The sequence below is a fragment of the Taudactylus pleione genome, unplaced genomic scaffold (assembly GCF_031769625.1).
Source record: "Taudactylus pleione unplaced genomic scaffold, aTauple2 ptg000095l, whole genome shotgun sequence".
Classification (NCBI taxonomy): Eukaryota; Metazoa; Chordata; class Amphibia; order Anura; family Myobatrachidae; genus Taudactylus; species Taudactylus pleione.
In genome coordinates this window covers 24636619-24660003 of record NW_028284497.1, presented here as the reverse complement: position 1 = coordinate 24660003, position 23385 = coordinate 24636619, and the positions used below count along the sequence as shown (strand labels likewise).

Genomic DNA, 23385 nt, shown 5'->3' with positions numbered 1-23385 from the left:
TTATCTATTTTAAAGAAATCCGAAATCAAATCCAAAACAAAACATTTGAGGATGGTTTTGCCAAACCCAAAACATCTGCACACATATCTAGTGAAAATCTCTTCCCATCCCCTTTCTGCCTCCTCTGTCATAATGGTTGTGGTACTAGTCGTGGTCACGACTCGTATCCTTCAAGCAATTTACCCGGTCAGGACGGGGTTACTCCAGTTTCTCCTGTCACTAGGCGATCGGCACGCTTCAGGAAGTGACGTGTCGTCCACATTGCTGCATGATTGGTGCTGCCTCCTACTTATACTTATTGGACTTTTGCCGCCTTGCCGACTATAGCTCATCTGTAATTTCTATCGGCTTGGCTGCATGATCAACATTCTGCTCCTCCTCGTGGTACAGAATAGTTTTTTTTCCCGAAGTGGCTTTCGTGCTACCCCTGGCTCTCCAGCTTCTTCTATGGTTTCCAAGCTGCAATGACACCACTGTGCTGCCATCGGTTCTCTAAACCACAGCACCAACCACTAACTTTGGTTTCATCGGCTCTTGCCGCACCTTCGGCAGATTTTCTGCACCAACAGCTTCCATGCTCTTACCAGCTCTCCAGCTTCATCTACATCTTCCAAGCCACACCTACACCACTGTGCTGCCATCGGCTCTCCAAGCCACAGCACCAACTATTCACTCCTTCACCATCGGCTTTTGCCGCACCTTCGGAACATTTGCCGCACCATCGGCTCTCAAAGCCACAACATACTACCTGTCTGTCTTCTAACTGCTATTGCCGCGCCATCGGCACATTTGCCAAACCATCGACTCTCAAAGCCACAACATACTACCTGTCTATCTACTAACGGCTATTGCCGCACCATTGGCACACAAGCCGCATCATTGCCTCTTAAAGCCACAACATACTACCTGTCTATCTACTAACGGCTATTGCCGCATCATCGGCACGCAAGCCACATCATCGGCACATTTGCCGCACCATCTACTCTCAAAGCCACAACATATCATCTGACCATCTACTAATGGCTATTGCTGCACCATCGGCAATCAAGCCGCACCATTGGCACGTTTGCTGTATCATCGGCACATTTGCATTTGCCGCACCATCGGCTCTCAAAGCCATATCATACTACCTACCTACTAATGGCTATTGCTGTACCATTGGCACCATTGCCGTCACACTTGCTGCACCATCGACTCACTGCACCATCGGCTTCCAAAGCCACATCTCTCCCACTGTATAAACTCCTTCTTCTCTCCTCAGGATTCCAGTTGACACTTCTGTAAGCTGCTAGTACTCCGAGCAGTAAGTCCAGGTGGCCGCCTAAGTACCGGTGAGTTAATTATCTCTAAGGGAACAACAGGTGGTTGTTATTGGCAGAAGACCTCGTGGCCTGAAGTTCTAGTCGGCTTACTAGGGCTGGACTAGGGCTGGTCACTGGCAATCATAACAGGTTGATATGTCCAAGTTTCCTATGACTCTGCATTGCTGCATTTGTGTGGACTTAATTTCTGAGCATGTGCAATTCAAAGATACACTACACAAACAGGTGTCATATATGTTCAACTCTGCAACACCCTCTATTACTTTAAGGATGAGGAGCCACTTAGGAAACTTTCCTATGCTTACTATAATGCTATATTTCAGAGTAAAATATCCTTGTGGATGTCATAACTAAGGTGAGTGGGGGAATTCATTTTTACTGTCATATTCTGCAGTGCATCTAAGTCATTGGAACATAAGATATATCAGTAATATAAGTTAAAGAAAAATTAAATAGAAATAACAATCCAGATCATAAGAACTTACAATTTAAAATAAATATGCCAAAAAAGGATGGGCAGAAGCATAAATAGAATCACAGTTTAAATAACATGCTTATTTTCCTTATGTTGTGAAAATATTGTATCACACGCCACCCACAGCTCTTCATTGGGCATATTTAATAATTATCAGGTTTTAGACCCAATACTGTAATTAACATTATTTATCATCACTATTCACAGCAATTAGAAATTTATATTCGCCCGAATGTACTAAAAATCACTTGTAGTAACAGAGGGGCTTCGAAAAGAGCCCCTTCCTGCGATGTGTAAAGAAGTGAATTTATTACAAAACCAATCATTTCACTTCTATATCATGAGCTGGGGTCATTCTGCGTGTGTGCTGTCTGCTGACACTGCATCTAATGCGGCCATTGCCAGGGAGGGAGAATGTTTGCAAATTAGTAGCCCATAAGCTACTATAGGATAATGCCATCTGGAGATGGCGTTACCTATCGGTACCAAACTCTATATAGAAAGCTATGGGGCTACGGCTGCTGTCGCAAATAGAGGGACTGCAGCAGATTTATCTGAGATACGCGCTGCGGTCCCTCCATGGTACATTCCGGGGATACTTAATATTTGTGGATATCCCTTGAAAACTGGTGTTTTAGAGGAATTTCTCACAAATATTACTTGATAAATAGGCCCCCAAGAAAGATCTATGGAAGAATGATGTGGCAAATATCTTCTAATGTCTTAAGATAAGTTGTAGGGGCCCAATTTGCTATATGCAATACATATGTGAGTGTTGGATTAACAAACAGTTAAGTACTGTACACAACTCCTTTAAAATATATATATATATACACATATATATATATTTTTTTTTTTGCAGGATAGCACTTAATCTGTGGTAAATAAAATAAGTCTAATTAATTACATAGAAATTTTAATAACATGTATAAAATAGCTTGTAATACCATATTTTTAACAATAATTTCCTTTTGATCAAAAAATGTATACAGTAATTGCTGCTTATGTGGGTGTTATGGTCACCAATGTAGCAATGTGTATTATCCATGTCCTTGTCCTGCATTGTATTGTATTGTACTGTAAGTCACCTATTTGTTTATGTACTTTGTAAGGCGCTGCGGAACACTTGTTGTGCCATATTAATGAACAGTAATAATAATAATAATAACAATAAAATGTGTTGTTTCAAATAAAAAACCCAAGATGGTACATTAATATTGAAAACAGATTATTAAAATGCCCTTTTGTCACATTACTTAAAAGCAATTACTGCAACTGCTAATTTGTATTTCAAAACATAACTGGCTATTTCTCCAAAACATCAGAATTCAAAACAATAACTTTGAACAAGGTCTGACCCAGAAAAAAAGGAATATATTTCAGCTTTAGAAGCTTTATCCTTTGAAGGTGTATTGTAACTGTGTCCATGTCCACAATTCCTTAGAGTAGAGATAGTAACAGGGGAATACAGACCAAACTTTTTGAAGATATGGGAGCACATCAGTTTTCATGCATTGTTTCATTTGTGGGAGCCTCATGCAAATGTGACTGCCAATTGTAGGGAACTGGGGAATGATTTGGGGGACAGGGACCATTTCTATAATTTTTTTTCTCAAATCCAAATGCTCTAATTTAATTTTTTAGCTTATAAACATGCACTATAGTTTATACTGTTTCTGCATTTAGTTCATACAAAAATGATCAGGTTCCCCAACCCAATTTGAACAGGAAATCATAAAGTTGCTCTATATATATTGTTTTTAACACTTTAAAATATCTCATGAATCCATACAAATATGTTTATACACAGAGAAAAGTAAGTGAACATGTCCGACATCCATACAATAATAGGTGTGCTCCACAAAAAACAAAATGGTGATTTAGTGGTTTTATTTGATTTGCCATAAGACTTATGGATTATTATTATTATTATTATTATTATTATTATTATTATTATTTTAGCATTTTTCTTTCCAATCTTGGTTATGTATCTTCAGATAGATGTCTCATGTTTTTTTGTCATGCAAAAGTAACTGTTTAATTTTAACCCTCAGGAACTCCCAGAATACCTGAGAGAACAAACGTATCTGAAAGAGTGGCATATTCATAAAACTCGAATACAAACCATTCCTGATTATATACAAATGTTTAAAGAGATGAAAGTTTTGGATATGTCTCAGAATAAAATAACATGGCTTCCCCCTGAAATAGGTAAGTACAAACTAGAATGTGTAATTTCCATCTGCAGAGAATTAACCCAATGAATTGTTTGTAGAATGTATTGTTAGGAATATAGCAGCAGAAATATAATGGACATATTGGAATTTACATAGGGAGCTGATTGAGCATCACAAATCACTTTCGTCTTATACTACTGGACCTAGATGGTCTGCTAAGGTGCACACCTATTCTACACTCACATGAGATGTTTTCCACCTACTAGAAGAGCCTAGGTTTTGATGGAAAGAAAGTGTAAAGAGCAGACTGTTCAAAAGTGTGAACTTCACATCAATTGACCAACCTCTCTCTACTTTTGAACCACCTCCTTTTTGAAATGTGATATTTCTATTTTTCTCCAAACTTACTGCTCAGTTTAGCTTTATTTATGAATTAGATTAATTTTGACAATGATGGGACAGTAGCATTGTTTTTATTATGTGTATCCCTTTGGTGCATTTGAATTTGCATGGTTTTGTACAGTACATTTAGCAAAGCACCTACAGTAGATGGTGTAAAATTATCCCATTAAATGTTTATAACAACACACAAACTCAACCAGCTTAGCCAAAATTCAAATAGTTTTGCAGAGTGAAAATGGCTATGCTCCCTGTCACAATGCAAGGAGCACCAAATTATAGCAATCTCACTTCACTAATGAAATATCAGTTTACCAATGCTCCACAAAAATGCAATTAAAGTCCTCAATCCACTATCCCTCCAACTCTCCCAAATAGCCAGTACAAACGTTTGCTTCTTTCTTTGAAAACACCATCACATTTCCCTGCAAACTAATACACATTGCCAAAAATGTATACACACCTAGGGGTATATTTACTAAAGTGCGGGTTTATAGAAATGGAGATGTTGCCCATAGCAACCAATCAGATTCTAGCTATTATCTTCTAGAAGGTGCTAGATGATAATACCTAGAATCTGATTGGTTGCTATGGGCAATAACTCCATTTCTATAAACTCGCAATTTAGTAAATATACCCCCTATAGTACATTATCAATATCATTTTGCTCTGTGCCTTTGGACATTTTCCTTTTCATTGATAAGGTTTACTGTGGTATACATTACACCACATGTTGTCAAACTCGGTTCTCAAGTCTTTAAACAGTGCATGTTTTCCAGGTCTCACAGAATCACAAGTGAAAAAATTAACTCTACCTGTGAATTAAAAAAAATGTGTCAGTGAGTAATGACTACACCTGTGCACTTGCCAGGAGACCTGGAAAATGTGACCTGTGTGGTGTCCTGAGGACCGAGTTTGAGAACCACTGGTTTACACATCAGTAACAAAGGGCCCTATTCAGCAAGGATCGCTGAAGCGATCTCGGCTGCAATCGTGCATGCAGTTCTGCTGCAAAAGTATGCTAATATTTGCAATTGCAAAGCACTCGCACAGACAACATGCAGATGCCAACTTCCCCTCTCACACATCCGTAATACCTTGCAATCCAGCCAAAACATCGGTAACATCGAAGTACATTGGAGCCGCTCGTACATTTACAGCAGGTCAGACCTCACTTATAAATTCAAACACAATTCCCAGTAAGTGCTTTGACACTGATTAGAGAAGCACTATAACATTTGTGTCAGTTCAGCAGCTGCTCTAAAATGGAACTCTGCAGTTACACAAAAAACAATCCAGCAATGTATATACTAAAAGAGAGCTGCGCTGAATTGACCGTATAATGAAGTGCACATACTGTACCATAAAGAAAATGTAATACAATTTATTAAAATGTTCACTTGTTAAATGACATTAAATGCATGGGTCCCAGCATAGAAAGAAAAAATCTATAAAATAACATAGACAATGAATTTATTTGAGGACAAATAATGTGCAAATACTGTATCATCACAAAACAGACCCTTACTCAAAATCCAATAAATAGTATAGAATATTGGAGTGTAGATGTCCTTTAGATGTCCAGAGTTAGCAAATAATCCTGCATCACCAGAGTTCCAAACAATAGATATAATGATATATGTCCTCATTCAGAGCCGCTCGTAAGCAGCAGTATGCTCGTAGCATTCCGATTTTGTGAAACCACGGATGCGCCGGTGTTACACAGCGCATGTGCGTACGGCTGATTGCGAGCTTTTTTTAAGTCGTTCGTCGAATAGCGAACAGGAAGTGACATGTCAAATGTGATGGACAGAACAGGCCGTTTTTGGGCGGTGACGGGGGTGGAGATGGGAAAACGCAGGCGTGGCGAGGCATTTTGTGGGCGTCCCTAAATTATCTCATGCGAACGGCAAATGTGATCAGAACAAGTCATACGTCACTGTCTGATCCATTTTCCGTTCAAACTGCTCGCACAGCTTGTGGTCTGGTATACTCTACCACAATGTCGATGGTCTCCTCCTCCTTCCCGTGCCTCTTCGATGTGTCTTCGATTTATCATTTCAGGCCAGAAAAGCAATCAACTTAGAATTGAAAACAAGCTTGTAATGTGTCTAGCAACTAGTTTTTTTTTAGTAGCACAAAACCGTACGCAGGTGAAGTACTCAGCTGCTAATTTCTGGCTTCGACAATCAATTAGCGTACCAATTTTTATTTTTTTATTTTTATTTTTATTTTATTTTTTGGTTTTGTCTTATTGCAACAATATTGTCATCATGTTTGTGTTTTAGCAACATTTTTAATGGTCCCAGAAATTTCTTATCCATTTTGTTTGGGCAAAGTGTTCCTTTAAACTCCTAAATGGTTTTTCACCCTTTGTAATCTGTTTTTTTTTTTTTTCTTTTTTTTGGGGGGGCCGGGATTACCTAAAAACCATTTTGAGAATAATGTCACATTACAGTGGAGCAGATTTTGAATTGTTTTTATTTTTTACACACATCTTTATATTTTCAAGTGCATTTGCCAGTTTGCAGTTCTGGCTTACGTCAATAATTGTGCCAAAAATTGAAAACACAAAATTAGTGGCATTTTGCCTAAATAAAATAACACACATTAAAAACAATTCACAAGAAAGGAGAGGGAAGTTTTGGCCCTTAAGGAATATGGGGCAAGCACAGAAGGATTGTGGGAAAATTAGCCAGTGCTGTCTTCACTTTTTGCCCCATTTGGCTGGGGTAGGGTGGGAGCCTCACCGGGTCCGGGATGTCCTTTGGCTGGCCTCTCCAGAGGCAGATGTTGGGGCCTCTGGAGTAGGCAGAGGGCTAGGCACATTTGGAGGGATGGCTGTTGTTGTGCCAGAGGTGGAGGATCCTGATGTTCCGGCAGGAAGGGAGGGCGGCTCCACCATGTGCAGGCGAACGAGCTGCTCCAGGGCATTGGCAATTCGGATGTTGGCCCTGGTATTTTCCGCCAGGGCCTGACCAATGGTCACGTTGGCTGCAGCATTTTGCTCCATGGCCTCTGCCACCCATAGCAGACTGGCGTCCATCCTCAGCAGAATCTCCGTGTGGTGATCCGATTTAAAATTGAGATCCGTGAGGAGGGCCACTGCCTGCGAGGGGGACTGCCCTGGACTGGCTTCTGCAGGGTCCCCAGCCGGATCTACTGCTTCCTCTCCTGCAGAGCCAGCAGAAATTCTGCGGCCAAGGCTCCCCTCTGGAGCAGACTCATCCGCCTGTGTCTCTGTGAGAAAAATGAGAAAAGAGTAACATTAGAATCTACATATTGTCACAAACACATTTCAGAGTTGGTAACATAACAACATTTACCTGGGACAACATGAGGAGCCGCAAAGTCTGGCATGTCCGTATCCATGTTGGACACGCCAAACACCTCCTCATACTGCACACACCCCTGTTCAAGCTCTTCCAAGTCATTCAGCTCCAATGACACAGGGGTGGGACCCCCACCTGTCCCCCTTGCATGCCTAGCCCTCTCTGCCAGTTTTTGTTTCAGCCGATATTTATAATCGGTCCATCTGTGGGTGAAAAAGTTGGCATTAGTCCTGCAGTATTTGGCCCTGTAACCACTTTTTAAAAAAATGTAGTTTTTACGTACCGGTGTTTGACATCCCGGTGTAGACGTTCAAACTCACCCACCCTATTGACAGCACTGGCTATCTCCGCCCACATTTTCCACTTCTGGCTTGCACCCATATTCCGATCTGCCTGTGGCAGGATGTCAACACACATTTGTACAAAAACCTCCATCTCCTTTCTTGTGAATTGTGGCTGCCTTTTTTTTTTGGATTCTTTTGTTGGCCTACTGGGCCCAGCAGCCTCTTCCATGGCGTCCTCAACACCTTTTTTCAAAAACATTGTTTAAATTTAGATGTTCAATTTTGTCTAAATTCGGGTTCTAAATAATCATTTAAGCCAAAAGAGTCAAATACTTACCGGGCGCCTCTTGGCCATTGTTTTGCTGCTCTGTAGCCATTTTGAGCACACCAACTTGAACTACAGCAGACCGTTTTGGATTTTCCATGACGTATTTATACATGCGTTCGTATTATTCGTCCGCATCATTGATTGTGCGCTCCTATGATCCGTCCTTAATTTGAGCAGGAAAATAAAGACTATTTATGGCTTTTGGCGACTCGAGTCGAGGTGGCGGGTGATGATTGTTGGAGGTTTCGTGTGTAGTAGTGGATTGTTGGCGGGATTAGTGGATTGAGGCGGGTTTTTGGAGTAGGAGTTGGTTCTTGTTTTTTTTTCCTTATTTTCCTTTCGCTTTTTTTATTGCGGTTATTTTCTTTGTCGGTTATTTTTTGAGTAAGTATTTTTTACAACTCCTTTAAAAAATAAGGGATCTACAAACCAAATGTTCTTATTTTTTTTTTTTTTTTTACAGTTATTTTGGCTGGGCCCCATTGAAGTTTTTGGACTGTGACTTATTAGTCGAATTTCTGTAAGTGTATCTTTTTTCCTGTTTTTCCAAATTTGATGTGTTGGTCTTTGCATATATTTTGTACATTACTGTTTTATTTCTAAGTTTAACAATCATGTATTAACACTAAATATAGCGTAATGTTTAGCCAAATATATTTCCTTTGTTTATCCCTTAAAAATGCGAACTCTTTAGCGCACTAAGGTTTCCTTATTCCCCATGTAAAAATGCGAACTATTTAGCGCACTAATGTTTCCTTATTCCCCATGTAAAAATGCGAACTATATAGCGCACTAATGTTTCCTTATTCCCCATGTAAAAATGCAAACTAATTAGTGCAAGAATGATTTTTATATTATAAATTTGGGCATTCTTGTTTGTCCACTCAATGTAGGGTGCATTTTCCAAATAATGTGTGCTCCACCCTATCTTTGAACGCATTTTGCCCATTTTAAAAAATTCAAATCTGGCCCCCCAAAATTCTAAAAAGAATTTCTAATTTTGAAATGTAGGTTGTTGCACTCATGACAATACCCCGGCATGTAAGCATCTTTGGATTTTGCGGCAAAGATAAGTATTTTTTTGAAAGATCATTTTCAACAAACATTAACTACCTGGCTTACCATTTCAGGTTGATGTTGGTCGTCTTATTTTGGCCATGCTTCCGGAACCCGACCAACCTCAACCTCATCCCAGGCATAGGCATTGTAGGCGTGCAAGGCCCAAGATATATAGAACATGTGTCACCCTTTTTGGAATGCCCGATGATGAAGTTTTAAGATGCTACCGTCTTCCTCCACAAATCATCATAGACACTCTCTCATTAATAGAGAGTGATCTGGAGTGGCAAATTGACAGTCCTACAGCAATACCACCACTTATGCAATTAATGGTGGTGTTAAATTTCTGTGCCTCAGGATCCTTTCAAACCACGGTGGGAATAGTGGCGGGAATCTCCCAATCCTCCTTTTCAAGGATCCTGAGGGCAGTGATGGAGGCCCTTTTCAAGCACCTCCATCATTTTATTAACATGCCATTGGATATGGGTTCCCTTAGTGTGGCGAAGGCCAATTTTTACCAAATAGCTGGCTTCCCACACATCATAGGGGTTGTGGATGGTACTCACATACCACTTCAGCCTCCAGCATGGCTGAAGGCAATTTTTAGGAACCGCAAGCACTATCACTCACTGAATGTAATGGTGGTATGTGATGCCTCCCTCCAGATCTAGTCCCTGAATGCAAAATTACCCGGGAGTGCACATGACTCATTTGTCATCCAGCAATCAGGGATTTGGCATAAATTAGACAACCTACAAGCTGGTGATGCGTGGCTTCTGGGTAAGTGGAGCCCTTTAGTTGAAACCAATGCAAAGCTTGATACACAGTGATCCTGATTGTTGTATTTGTTTTTTCACAGGAGACAGTGGCTACCCTTGCACGCCCTGGCTGCTCACTCCTTATTTGGCTCCCACACCAGGGCCACAAAGTTAGTATAACTCTGCACTTACAGCCACCAGGCAGGTGGTGGAGCACTGTATCGGACTTTTAAAAGGCCGATTCAGATGCCTCCACCACTCTGGTGGCGAACTCATGTATTTGCCGGCTATGGTTTCGAAAATTGTGGTCCTGTGTGGGATATTTCACAACATCGCCATAAGGAATGGTGTCCCAATGCAGCCAGAGGATGCCTTACCTGAGGATGGCCCCCCCGAGGTTGGTCGGAGGTCAGTATGTGGGGAGGCCATACGCGATGATGTGGTGGCCAGATTTTTCAGGTAATTATTGACAAACATTTTCTTAATTGTCCCAATATCTACATGTACGATTGTAATGTGCCTTTTTAATCTTGTTTTTCTTTTTTTTTCTTGTCTTCCTTTAAAAACCATGTAAAAACGATGCCTACTACCTGATCCACTAAATTGTCTACATGTGGCCACATTGGAACTAACTTGGGGAAAAATTATTTCATCGCCTCATTTGTGGATTCATGTTGGCCTGCTACTTATTTTAACAGTTCTTGAGTGTTGTTTTTTTTTTTTTGAGTTTGGTGTAGGTTGTTTTTTGTAGTGTGTTTGTACTGTGTGAATTGCTTGTCACAATTCACTTTCTGTTTGTGTTTGCTGTGTATTAAAGTTTTGTTTGCCGTTAAAAAGACTGTTTAGTTACACATTACAAACACGTGTAACCTGGCTCAAAAAATGCCACCTTTCATAATACCGAATCCTGTAATGTGTGAAATGGTTAAGTCTTTGAACATGCTTTGTGGCTTTGAAAAAACAACAAAGGTATTAGTGTGAATCAGTAGTTTGTTAAAAATAGGCCTAAGCAGGTTTCAGTTTCTATTTACATTACCCACCACAAGAAAAACAACAAACTGTTGGTTTTTCTACAAACCTATTGGTATGGTGAGGTGTTTAATGTGGCAGCTTACATATTTTCTAGTGCTTTGTACAATCTAATTTACCTTACTTTAAAGAACATGACCAAATAGTGGACTTATGGAAGGTTAAACAATGTAATATTTTCAGTCAAGAAATTAGACTCGTTAACATACAACGCTATTTTATTTTTGAAATAATACAAAACAGAATAACACCAAAAAAAATATCAGCTCCAAAGGAGCGCCGCCATCAGGACCACTAGCATGGAAATGACATGGCCAAGCAAGGCGGCCAAGCCCTCCTGCATACCATGCATCCGCCTCTGGTCCTCTGTTGGTATAAAAAAAAATGGATCCTTAATGAAATGACACCTTACATTATAAGTTTAATAAACAAACTAATCAAATAAATCTAGTTGCAAACAAGATCCAGTTTTGCGGAAAAAAAACAAGTACTGGCAAATGCTAAGATGGTATCAATACTAAATTTCAAATGAACACACAAAAAGGCGACCCAAAAAGGACGAAGTATCCTTGTTAGGGTAAACCAAAAATCCCAAAGAATGAGTGTTTTGACATGTGTGATATGTATCAGTGGTAAATATCCAAGACATTGTATATCCAATTAAAAATGTATTTTTTAAACAAAAGAAAGGGAAACATACCGGTCATTGGGCTTGATGGTCTTGGAGGCCCTCCATCCTCCTCTTCCTCGGAGGTGGGCCAGTGCTGGTGGGTTGAGGGAGGGGAGATGGCGGAAACGGTTGACGGGGCAGAAAATCAAGGGGTGTGGTGGAGGGGAGGGTGAAGAAAAGAGAGGGGGTGGTGGAGGGGAGGGTGAAGAAAAGAGAGGGGGTGGTGGAGGGGAGGGTGAAGAAAAGAGAGGGGGGGGTGGAGGGGAGGCGGAATTTTGGGGGTGGTGAAAATTGGGAGAGGGAGGGGACTCAGCTATTGGCCGGGCAGGGGTGGAGGGGGAATTGGGGGAAGGTTGGAGAGATGGGCTGGATCTTGTCGTTGGCGTCAGGGGCTGAGCCTGGCGACGAAGTCTGCGGCGAGGCCGGCTTCTGTGTTCAGCCCCTAAATGATTATTGCAAATTTTTTTATTTTTTTTTTGGATGGGGGGGGGTGGAACACAAATTTACAACTAAAAAAATTTACAAACATTCAAAAAAAGGAAAACATGCACACGCAGGCATGTCAAAAACAACAAACAGGGCTATACTGAAAACATGCACACACAGACATGTCAAAAAACAACAAACAGGGCTATACTGAAAACATGCACACACAGACATGTCAAAAAACAACAAACAGGGCTATACTGAAACATGCACACACAGACATGTCAAAAAACAACAAACAGGGCTATACTGGAAACAAACATGCACACGCAGATAGGGCCGCAATAAACAAACAGGGCTATACTGGAAACAAGCACACGCAGATAGGGCCGAAAACAAATCCAAAAAAATAGAAAAAAATAACACTTGCAGCGATCCGCAGCCGAAAACATGCCAGCAAGCGGGGAGTGCGGCACCGCAGATCCGACCACCTGCGCTAATTGCCCGATATTACGGCGTGAGCCAAAGGAGGTGGTGGCGAACCTCCGCATAGGCCGATCGCTTGGCCCGGTTGGTGATGGGGGGAGGCTGGCTGGTGATCCTCCGGTCCATGACCTCGGTGAGGACCAACAGCTCCCATGTGGTAAATGCGGAGGCTCTCATGATGGCAATGATTTTTTTCACAACAAACAGTTTTAATAAAGGCCAGAGAAAACTTTTGATTGGCTAATGTACTTTATAAATTAACAGGAACCATTGTATTGGTTATTGTATGAGTCAAGTGTCCTACAGGCTCCAAAATATAATGTGAGTTATGATAGGCTTCATGCAGTGACATGCGTAAGCTAATTTAAATAAAGAAATTAAAATAGGAAAATAGGCCTATTATAAACACAGGAAAACAATAGGATAATTGGTTACAACATGTATTTTTGATAAAGTAAACCATTGGTGAAACCGTACGTATTCTGCAGGAAAAATGACACACACGGACAAGAATAAAGTTTATTGAAAATGAAAAAAAAAACGGATTGCAAACATGTGAAGAGCAATTAAGCTAATTAATATATTGATTGGCGTGATACGATTAAAGTATGTATGCAGAATGAACGAGCAGGTAATCGAAATCTGACAGGCCCACTTCCGGTTTGGACTTGTGCGAGCGTTCCCTGCAACCAAATTTGGAGATGGACGGTCGCAATTTTGCTCGTTCGCTAGCTATAGGAAGGGTTGGGAGACTTTGGGGTGGAAGATTAGCTACGAGCGAACTTACGAGCAAGCGCTTGAATTTACATTTTCTCGCTCGTTAGTCATTTGAAGATGTTAATGTACGTAAGAGAGAAACAATTCTTTGATGAATGGTAACTCCACTAAATTGCAACAAAGTAGTAATATATATTCCAATGCGAGTGTGTGAAATATGGTTTAGATGGATGTTCCAGGTTGCTTACCCAGAAAATACATTTATTTTATACTCATCTCTATTCCGTCTCTTCTTTGTTTAAGCTGCCTCCAGGGTCAGTGTACAGCGTTGGCGTCTCCGTTCACTCACAAGGATGAGACCGCCGTCTCTACCCTGTGGGAGACGGTGACAACCAGATGATCACGTGTCCCACCGGAGTTCCCGAATGTCATGGGGAACTTGTGTAGTTTGCAGCAGAGTCAGCTGACGGTTATGATTTCCAATAGCCGCTTGTTCTTATCGTGGTAGATACAATTGGTGCAGGCTTCCTGATCGGGTCACCGCAGTCTGTGACAGTAATGGACGGTGTAACAAATGTTGGAGAGCTGGTGTGCAGGGTGTACACTGGTGTGCAGGGTGTATGCACCTGGTAATTTCGTCACTTATAAATTGCTAACTTACCTGTACACAGTGAGCACTCTTGTTGCATATGCCTTCATAGTGGTTAATTTATGCATGCCTCTGTAAAAGCGTTCAAACGCACTGGAACGCCTGTGTTTCTCCGACCATCCCCTGGTACCACCCTCAAATGGTACTTCCTGTCAATCACTCTTCGATGGGTTTGCATAGTTACTGTGATCGTAGTCCCAATCGCAGTGAGGCTTTCGCGTGCACGCACTGCGATGTATATGCATGTGCAGTATGAAACAATCATCTGTCTGCGTACGTGATCTCATCAGCGATCCATGCAGAATCAGGCCCAAAGTACACAAAATATTTTTTTTACAATTTAGTAATAGATTTTTAAATAAATTGTTTCATGAATGTGTTAAGAGCAAAGTGTTATAAACTATTTATGTAAACTAGAAATTAGTGGTTCAGTTTGCTGAAATCCAGTCCCAGCTCGAGTCTTCCCATAAGTATGGAACTTGGATCTAAAAACTGGATCTCAGGTTTTGAATTGCATGTAAACAGTAGTAGTCCCCTCTATGCAGTGCCCCCAGTAGTAGTCCCCCCTATGCAGTGCCCCCAGTAGTAGTCCCACCTATGCAGTGCCCCCAGTAGCGCCCATTATATAGGGCTCCCAGTAGTAGTCTCCCCATGCAGTGGCCACAGTAGTGGTCCCCCCTATGCAGGGCCCCCAGTATAGTGCCCACAGTAGTAGTCCCCCCTATGCAGTATCCAGAGTAGTGCCCCCAGTAGTAGTTCCCCTTATGCAGTGCCCCCAGTAGTGGTCCACCTATGCAGTGCCCCTTATATAGTGCCCCCAATAGTAGTCCTCCATGCAGTGCCCCCAGTAGGAGTCCCCCATATGCAGTGCCCCCATTAGTAGTCCTGTAGTGCTAGTGCCCCCCAGTAGTGGCCCACCCTATGCATTGCCAGTGCCTCTTACATATATAGGACACACAAAAAACCCCATACACAACACTTACCTGAATGCCAGTTCCTGCCGCGCCCGCCGCTGTCCACTCCTCCGTCCTCCCAGCCCACTCTGCACTATGGGAGAGCTGTCATGACGTCTCCCCCATTACCCACTGCGGGATCTGTAAGGCAGAGCTCATGAGTGAGCTCCAGCCTGGCTCTGGCAGTGAGCGCAGCAGCCAATAAGAGTCTAAAGGGGAAGGGGTTGGGCGTTCCAATGATGGTCTGATGTTGCGGATCTTAAAGCAGCTCACCAGGAGGGGGTGGCTGGCCCCTGTGAGAACATGTGCAAAAATACAAGGGGAACTGGGAGAACTGAAAATCACCAAAACAATGCATTGTGCGCATGCGTATGATTCTCAGTGCACATGTGCATACCTTAGCAAGAGTTCACAATGCATTTGCTCACTGTGCATAGACAGCCCAGCAGATTGAGTGACAGGGGAAGCCGTTTGTAGTACCCCCTGGCCATTAAAAACGGGGGAGTGGAGGTGCAAACGAAGGCATGCCTGAGCATCTCAAAGGCGTTTAAAAGACAACAACATAGTACACGTCACCTGGCTTGTTTTTACACTGAAGTGCTCGCAGTGCTTGCTGCAGGGTATGGTCAATCTCAAGCGCTGCGATCGCATCTGATGTTACCCGATGTACCGATGGTTGCATACACTTCCTGGACATGATGTGCACAAGTGGGCATCTTAAGACAGGCTAGTTGGTGTCTGCATACACTATGTGATCGCTCTCTAAGAAATACAGGGCATGCTAATGCATTGCTTTGTGTCAGCACTGCCTACACAATTTGCATACACATCATGCGAGCGATCGCATCTAGCGAGCGGCTCTGAATAAGGCCGCAGTTCCTTTTGGAGTATGTCTGACTCTCATTGGCTGCTGAAACACACAGTTACTGTGTAGTACAGACCACACTCTGGACCTGATGCCGCTCGCTCGCATCCAGCGTATGCAAATTTTTCAAAGAGACGCAATGGGAAGCGATCGCTCGCCAAGGAATAAGCACACCCACTTTGGCTGTGTGAGCGATTGCTCTGTGTATGCAGACACCCATTACCCTATGTAGAGATGCCCACTAGCGGACGTCATCTCCAGGAAGTGTATTAAAACATTGGCACATCGAGCACCATCGGTAGCGATTGCAGCGCTTGTGGTTGACTTACCCTGCCGCAAGCACTGCGAGGAATTCAGTGTAAAAAGCAGGCATGTGACGCTGTCTGTTAATTATGCACGCCTTAAAAACGGCGTTGAAACACCCAGGCACGCCTGGGTTCGCACCTCCACTCCCTCGTTATTAGTGCCCTGCCCCTGTTACCACCCACAAATGGCCTCTCCTGTCACTCATTTCACTGGGCTGTCTTTGCTGGGTGAGTGAGTGGCCTGCAATCGCACAGCGTAGTTCGCGCACACATAGAATGAAGCTTGCACATGCGTGTTTGCAAACCAATCGGCCGCTTGCGAGCGCTCAGCGCTAGTGAGAGGCTCTGAATCAGGTCCTCTGTGCGGTCCGCACTACACTGACTTTAAACCAGTGTCCTGGAACATGGCCCCCGCCCCCCCTCCTGGAGGCATTGAAATATTATTCCAACAGTCATGCTTGATGAAGGACACCTGTTAAACATGATTGAAACATTGGAATAGTATTTCAATCCTCGATTGCTCTTTGAAGTCCGTGGAATGCCGGCATCAGTGGTGATGTATTGAGAAATAACAAAATATTCTGGGAGGGAACCAGGCAAGTTTTACAGAGGAAGGTTGAGTGCCAACCACAATTGTGTATCTATCTATCTATCTATCTATCTATCTATCTATCTATCTATCTATCTATCTTTATACAGTGACAAAAACACTGGGGAAGTTGTCAAAGAGAGATACCAAGCTCCTGTCTGGTAGATTAGAAAATTAACCAGAGGGGATTGTATGTTAGTTAGAGACAGGCTAGGATTTCTATTTATCTTTTGTTTATTTTGTGACCTCAATTAAAACCAGCTGTGGGTAAGTGTACCAAGGCTCTGAACTGGTGTGCTACTAATTGGCTGCTGCATGCAAGGTGTTGCCATCTACCCTAACCTGATATTGTGAATATATATATATATATATATATATATATTCCATAGACAAAAAAACCTTACGGTTTCACATGTCCCATTAAGGCTGCTTAGACATGATCTGAAAATTCACAAAACCTATTGATTTTCTACCACACAAACTTCAAAAAGCAATGAAATTATGATTATTAAGGCTGACGCCTTAATGGACGTGTTCCTTGCGCAATACAGATATGGTATGCCATCACACCCTGTGGTTAACTGCAGATTCAGCACTCTCACAGAATGAGATTGCTGTCACAAAATAGTGGAGCTGCTAATTCACGCAATTGTGTGCTCATTGGAATACACACATGCAGTTTATGCAACTGAGGTTTGAGCAGTTATGTGGCTCCCACATCCCACTCAGTGCCCACAATCTTCCCATTTGATCACCAAAACAATCTCACTGGCTTCCAATATCCTTCTCACTACTTACATTTATCTCATTTAGAAAACACGTTCGGCTCCCTTATTTTTAAAAATATCATACTCTGTCTATGCATGTACACTTTCTTCCCCTATATGCCTTCATGCTGCTATATATTCCCCAATCCCTACTGCTGTGTGGTCTCCCAACTGTGATAGTCTGTGTTCCCTCATCCGCACCAATGTTTTTCCCCAGCCACACTGCCCTGCATCCATGCCTTCTCCACAGCCACGTTGCTGTCTTTCTCTCACATGTGGCACTGTTTCTTCCTCCATCTGCACTACTCTGGTCACCCAACCGTGACCAGAGTAGTGCAAAACTCCCCGGGGAAACCCAGCCTGAGCTGACTAGCGGTCAGGGTTGTTGCTGCAGCTGGGGGGCCCGGTGAAAGGGCTCCCCTGGCTGTGGCATCACCCTCTGCTAGAAAGAGTCCGGTGCACAGGGGGGGCCCTATGCATTTTTTGCCCCTGTATTTCTAGAACCAGGACCGGCTCAGAGCCCAGTGATGGTTGCGCTAAATACAGGAGACCCCCTACATCATTTGTCCCCCATATTTTGGCAACCAGGACTGGTTCTGAAATGCCTGGTGCTGGTTGTGCTTCTCACAGGGGACTCCTACATCATTTGTCCCCTATATTTAGCACAACCAGTACTGGGGCTCCATAGCCCGGGGCTGGTTGTTTTTTTGGGGAGGGGGTCACGCCATTTTTTTTTACACTGTTTTTATTTTTAAAAAGAGTCTCACTGACCCATCCGTGCTTCTGTGTTTGTTTTTTTTAAACACAGATGCAGGTATCATGGAATTTTCAGATCTAAGCCTGCATATGTGTGCTGTTACCTCCCCTGGGTCGTAACGCCTGTACCACCACCACCCGCACTGCCGCCACAAACGCCCACTACCGCCCTCGCTAATGCCCACTAGCCCCTACCCAGTCTCCCCCACATCCCGGCAGCAGCAAATGCCAGCTTCCGGCCCACCGCAAATGACGGCCATCTTTGTGCACCCAAGTGAAGCCACTATGACTACACCTGCTGGAAGCTCATACTGAGGCTGCGCAACAAGTTGAAAAGTCCTATCTCTACAATGGCGCATTCTTGAGATAATAGTTTAAAAACTGTAACATTCTAATTTACCTGAACCCCAAAAGCACCTACCCTAGCACGATAGCTACCTAATAAAACAAATCCCAAGTCTAAATTCCACGCCTGCCCTGAGTTATGCCTTCCCAAATGTCCCCCATAGACAATAGCAGAAAAGGGTTCCTAATTGAGAATGTCAGAAAAAAGTTACAGTTGGAGCTTTAGATTACTCCCATGTCCTCATTTTTTAAGTTTTTGCCCTGAAATTTGGCAGGTAACATCCAGTGACAGTTCTACCCGACCATGCCAAATTTCAGATCCGTACTTCTAATAGCTTTTGAGGTGTAGCCCCTTGAACACCCTGCCCCCCCTCCTTTTCAGAATTCTCTATGGAGAAATTAGTTTTTTTAGATGCAGCCTTAATATAAGGGTACGACTGCGCCCTTATACTATAGTGCCTTGCAAAATTATTCACAACCCTTTTGCATTTTGCATATTTTGTTGCCTCACAACCTGGAATTAAAATGGATTGTTTGAAGGTATGCCTCATTTCATTCACAGAACATGCCTACAACTGTGAAGTTGTGATTTTGTTTATATTGTGAATCAAACAACATTTAGGACAACATAACAGAAAACTTCAGCAGGCATAAATATTCACCCCCCCTAAAGTCAGTACTTTGTCAAGCCACCTTTTGTGGCAATTACAGCTGCAAGTCCCTTTCAATAAGTCTCTATGAGCTTGCCACATCTTGCCCCTGCGATTTTTGCCCATTCCTCAAGGCAAAACTGCTCCAGCTCTTTCATGTTGGATGTGAACAGCAATATTCAAGTCTGACCACAGATTCTCAATTGCATTGAGATCTGGGCTTTAACTAGGCCATTTCAACACATTTAAATGTTTCCTTTTAAACCACTCGAGTGTTGCTTTAGCAGTATGCTTTGGGTCATTGTCCTGCTGGAAGGTGAACCTCCGTCCCAGTCTCAAATCAGAGGCAGACTGAAACAGGTATTACTCAAGAATATCCCTGTATTTAGCACCATCCATTGTTCCCTTGACTCAAATCAGTTTCCCAGTTCCTGCTGCTGGAAAACATCCCCACAGTATGATGCTGCCACCACCACGTTTCACTATGTGGATGGTGTTCTTGGGGTGATTGGATGTGTTGGGTTTGCGCCAGACATAGCGTTTTCCTTGGTGACTGAAAAGTAAAATTTTAGTCTCATCTGACCAGAGCACCTTCCTCCATACATTTGGTGAGCCGCCCACATGCCTTTTGGCAAACTCAAATTGTGTCTTCTTATTTTTATCACTAGGTAATGTTTTTTTTCTGGCCACTCTTCCATAAAGCCCAGCTCTATGGAGTGTACAGCTTATTCTGGTCACATGCACAGATACACCAGACTCTGTTGTGGAACTCTGCAGCTCCTTCAGGGTTACCTTTGGTCTCTGTGCACCTCTCTGATTAATGTTCTCTTTGCCTGGCCTGTGAGTTTTGGTGGGTGGCCCTCTCTTGGCAGGTTTGTTGTGGTACCATGTTCTTTCCATTTGATGATGATGGATTTGATGGTGCTCCGGGGATCATCAAAGATTTGGATATTTTTTTATAACCCAATCCAGAATTGTACTTCTCAAAAACTTTGTCCCTGACTTCTTTGGAGAGCTCCTTGGTCTTCATGGTGTGATGCCTCTTGCTTAGTGGTGTTGAAGCCTCTGGGGCCTTTCAGAAAAGGTGTGTTTATACTGACAGATCATGTGACACTTAGATTTCAAACACGTGAACTTAATTTCACTAATTATGTGACTTCTGAAGGTAATTGGTTGCACCAGAACTTTTGAGGGGCTTAATAGCAAAGGGGGTGATTACATATGCACATGCCAATTTTCAGATTTTTTTTATAAAGATTTTTATTTATATATATTTTTCTCATGTCATTTCACCAAATTAGACAATTTTGTGCAAATCCATCACATAAAATTAAGAATAAAAAATACAAATAAATTACATATATATATATATTGTATAATAAAAGAAATGTCTATGTGAAAACAATAGACTAGGCGGCACTCATCCGGACTTGTAGAAAAAATATAAATGTGGTTTATTTAAGCCGACATTTCAAGGCTCATAAGCCTTTTTATCAGGGTGCAAACAGTGTAATAATGGTAAAAACATACCTTAAATACATATGAGGTGCAATAGTTGACACGATCAATCATCCGTCTCCTGCCACCGTCCCAGGTGTCGCAGGGGGTGTGACATCAGAAAGAGCAGAACAACCAAGCCGCAAGCCGGATGAGCGCAAGGGCTGGGGGGAGAGTAACCATAGTAACAGTGACACTCCTGGATGGTGGTCATGGTAACCACAAAACAAAACAGCCTGCCCTTTGATCATACAGGGATGGGGGAGAGAGATCAGATGAAAGTGCAGAGTAATAAAAAAAGAGAGCGAATACATGTAATATAATGTAATATAATAATAAAATACATCAAGTGAAGTATGCATAATCATTTAAAAATATGGTATCAAAGGAAAAAAAATACATATAAAGACTTTTGTACCAACTTTTATAGCTGCTGAGTACCATGTCACCCAATATACAATATGGAACATATCAAAATTCAAAATGCAGTATAATGCACACTATTGAGGGATAAATGGTCATTGAAATAACTGTCACACAAAAGCATGCCAAGAGTCTTTTGGATTTAAACCCCTGGGATATATAGTGTCCAGACAAAAAATCCACTTGGATTCTGTCTGTAGGAGTTTTTTGACCATATCTCCACCTCTACTTAAAGGGGGGACATGGTCAATGATCTTTAACTGCAGGGAAGATAGTTGGTGATTGTTCTCTTTAAAATGCCGGGCCACTGGTTGGTCCAATTCCCTTCCGGCCAATGCCCGCTTAATGGATGAGCGATGGGTGGCCATACATTCTTTAAACATTCTCGTCATTTGTCCAACATAACTAAGTCTGCACAGACATGTGATTAGATAAACAACATATTTGTATAAGAGAATGCAGAATTTTTATCTTCTTTCCCATGTGTGGATGATTAAATGTGGGTCCTGTTTCCAAGTACCCACACGTAACAAAGGAAATGCAACGATAACAAACATTTTTCTTATAAGATGTATGACTTGGTTGTTGCAACAGGGGACCAACGTCTGTCTTCACTGATAGAGCTCTTAAATTTCTTCTTCTTTTAAAACTGATAAAAGTTTTTTTTACGTTGTAAAGAAGGAAGATCCTTGTCCGTGGCTATTATTGGCCACAAGGCTTTTACTGCTTTAGGGACCACAGGCTAGCTAAGGTGTATTCAGTGACAAATGGGATTTTATCATACAGTTTGGTGTGTGTCTTAGTTGTTAGTATTTCTTGTCTGGTCATCTGCATAACTTTTTTTGTGCTAACAATTTACCATCATATCCCTTTGGGTGAATTTGTCCACAATCTTAACTAGTTAGTATTCAATCTGATCAGGTTCACTGGTGATGTGTGCTATACGCATCATTTGGGACTTCGCCAAGCCCCGTTTAAGGGCTGGTGGCTGGAAGTTGTTAGCTTTTAAGAGAGTATTGTGATTAGTGTCTTTTGTATATACAGTGGTGATTATTCTTTGATCATGTATCGCAATATTGACGTCCAGAAAATGAACCATCTCTGTACTGCAATCAAATGAAAATTGAGTAGCCAGATGTTGTTGGTTAATGGAATTTATGATGTTTTGAAGGACCTCCTTATCACCTTTCCAGATAATAAATAGATTGTCTATGTATTGTGTATATAGAACTATGTTGTTCTAAATGTCCGGGTTAGGGAAAAATAATTTTCTCTCTTGAGCAAACATATAAATGTTTGCAAAGGAAGGTTGACCCCATTGCACAGCCACTTTTCTGGAGAAAAAAATAATCTTTGTATTTGAAATAATTATTAAAAAAATTATTTATATATTAGGGAGGCCAATCCTGTCTGTTTTTTTCAATCCCGGGATTAAAAAAATCTCACCCACAGACTCCAGTGTGGGCGGGCACACCCAAACAAGGGGGCGGGCTGGTATGCGGCTGCGCAAATTTTGGCTGGATTTTGATCAGTGCACAGTACAAACAAATACAGCAATTTTTATTTTTAAAGCTGGTAGCTTGGCTCACACTGCGTGGAATAAGACCAGTTTTACACACATTCTCTTGGGTAATGCTCCGTACTGGGGTGCAGTGCACAGTACAAATATAACAATTTTTTTTTTTTTTTAAATTGGCAGCTTGGCTCTCATTGTCTAGAGTCAGACCACGTTTACACACACACTCTGGGGTAATACAGCATACTGAGGTGCAGTGCGCCGAACAGTACAAATACAAAAAAAATTATGTTTATTTTTTTTTACTTTTTATTTTTTTTTACTTTTATTGTTTTAAAGTTTTTTGCTTGACAAATGTCGAGTCACACTATGAATGCAGTGGGTGGGGTTTGCAAAGTTAGTGCAGCACCACTCTCAGGGACGGTTGAAGGGGCGGTCTAACAGGGCCGTCACCCGGAGCGTTGACCCCTGGAAGGCGCTGCTGAGTCCCTATATATAAAAAAAGAATGTCTCTAAAAGAGACATCCTCATATTGGGCCAACGGGTATGTTCCCACTGGGCCGGTCCCCTCTCCATTCTGCTGGACCACTTTACACTGGCTGGCGGGC

The 23385-nt window shown here is 42.1% G+C and overlaps 1 protein-coding gene across 2 annotated transcripts in view; it reads left to right on the top strand.

Moving 5' to 3' along the window:
• Nucleotides 1-23385, top strand: part of LRRC2 (leucine rich repeat containing 2) — a 440208-nt gene that overhangs the window by 190023 nt on the left and 226800 nt on the right. For both annotated transcript variants that reach the window (XM_088470067.1, XM_088470066.1), the window contains one exon: nt 3852-4008. In XM_088470067.1, the coding sequence (XP_088326193.1) occupies nt 3852-4008 (157 nt within the window). The remainder of the gene's footprint in view (nt 1-3851; nt 4009-23385) is intronic.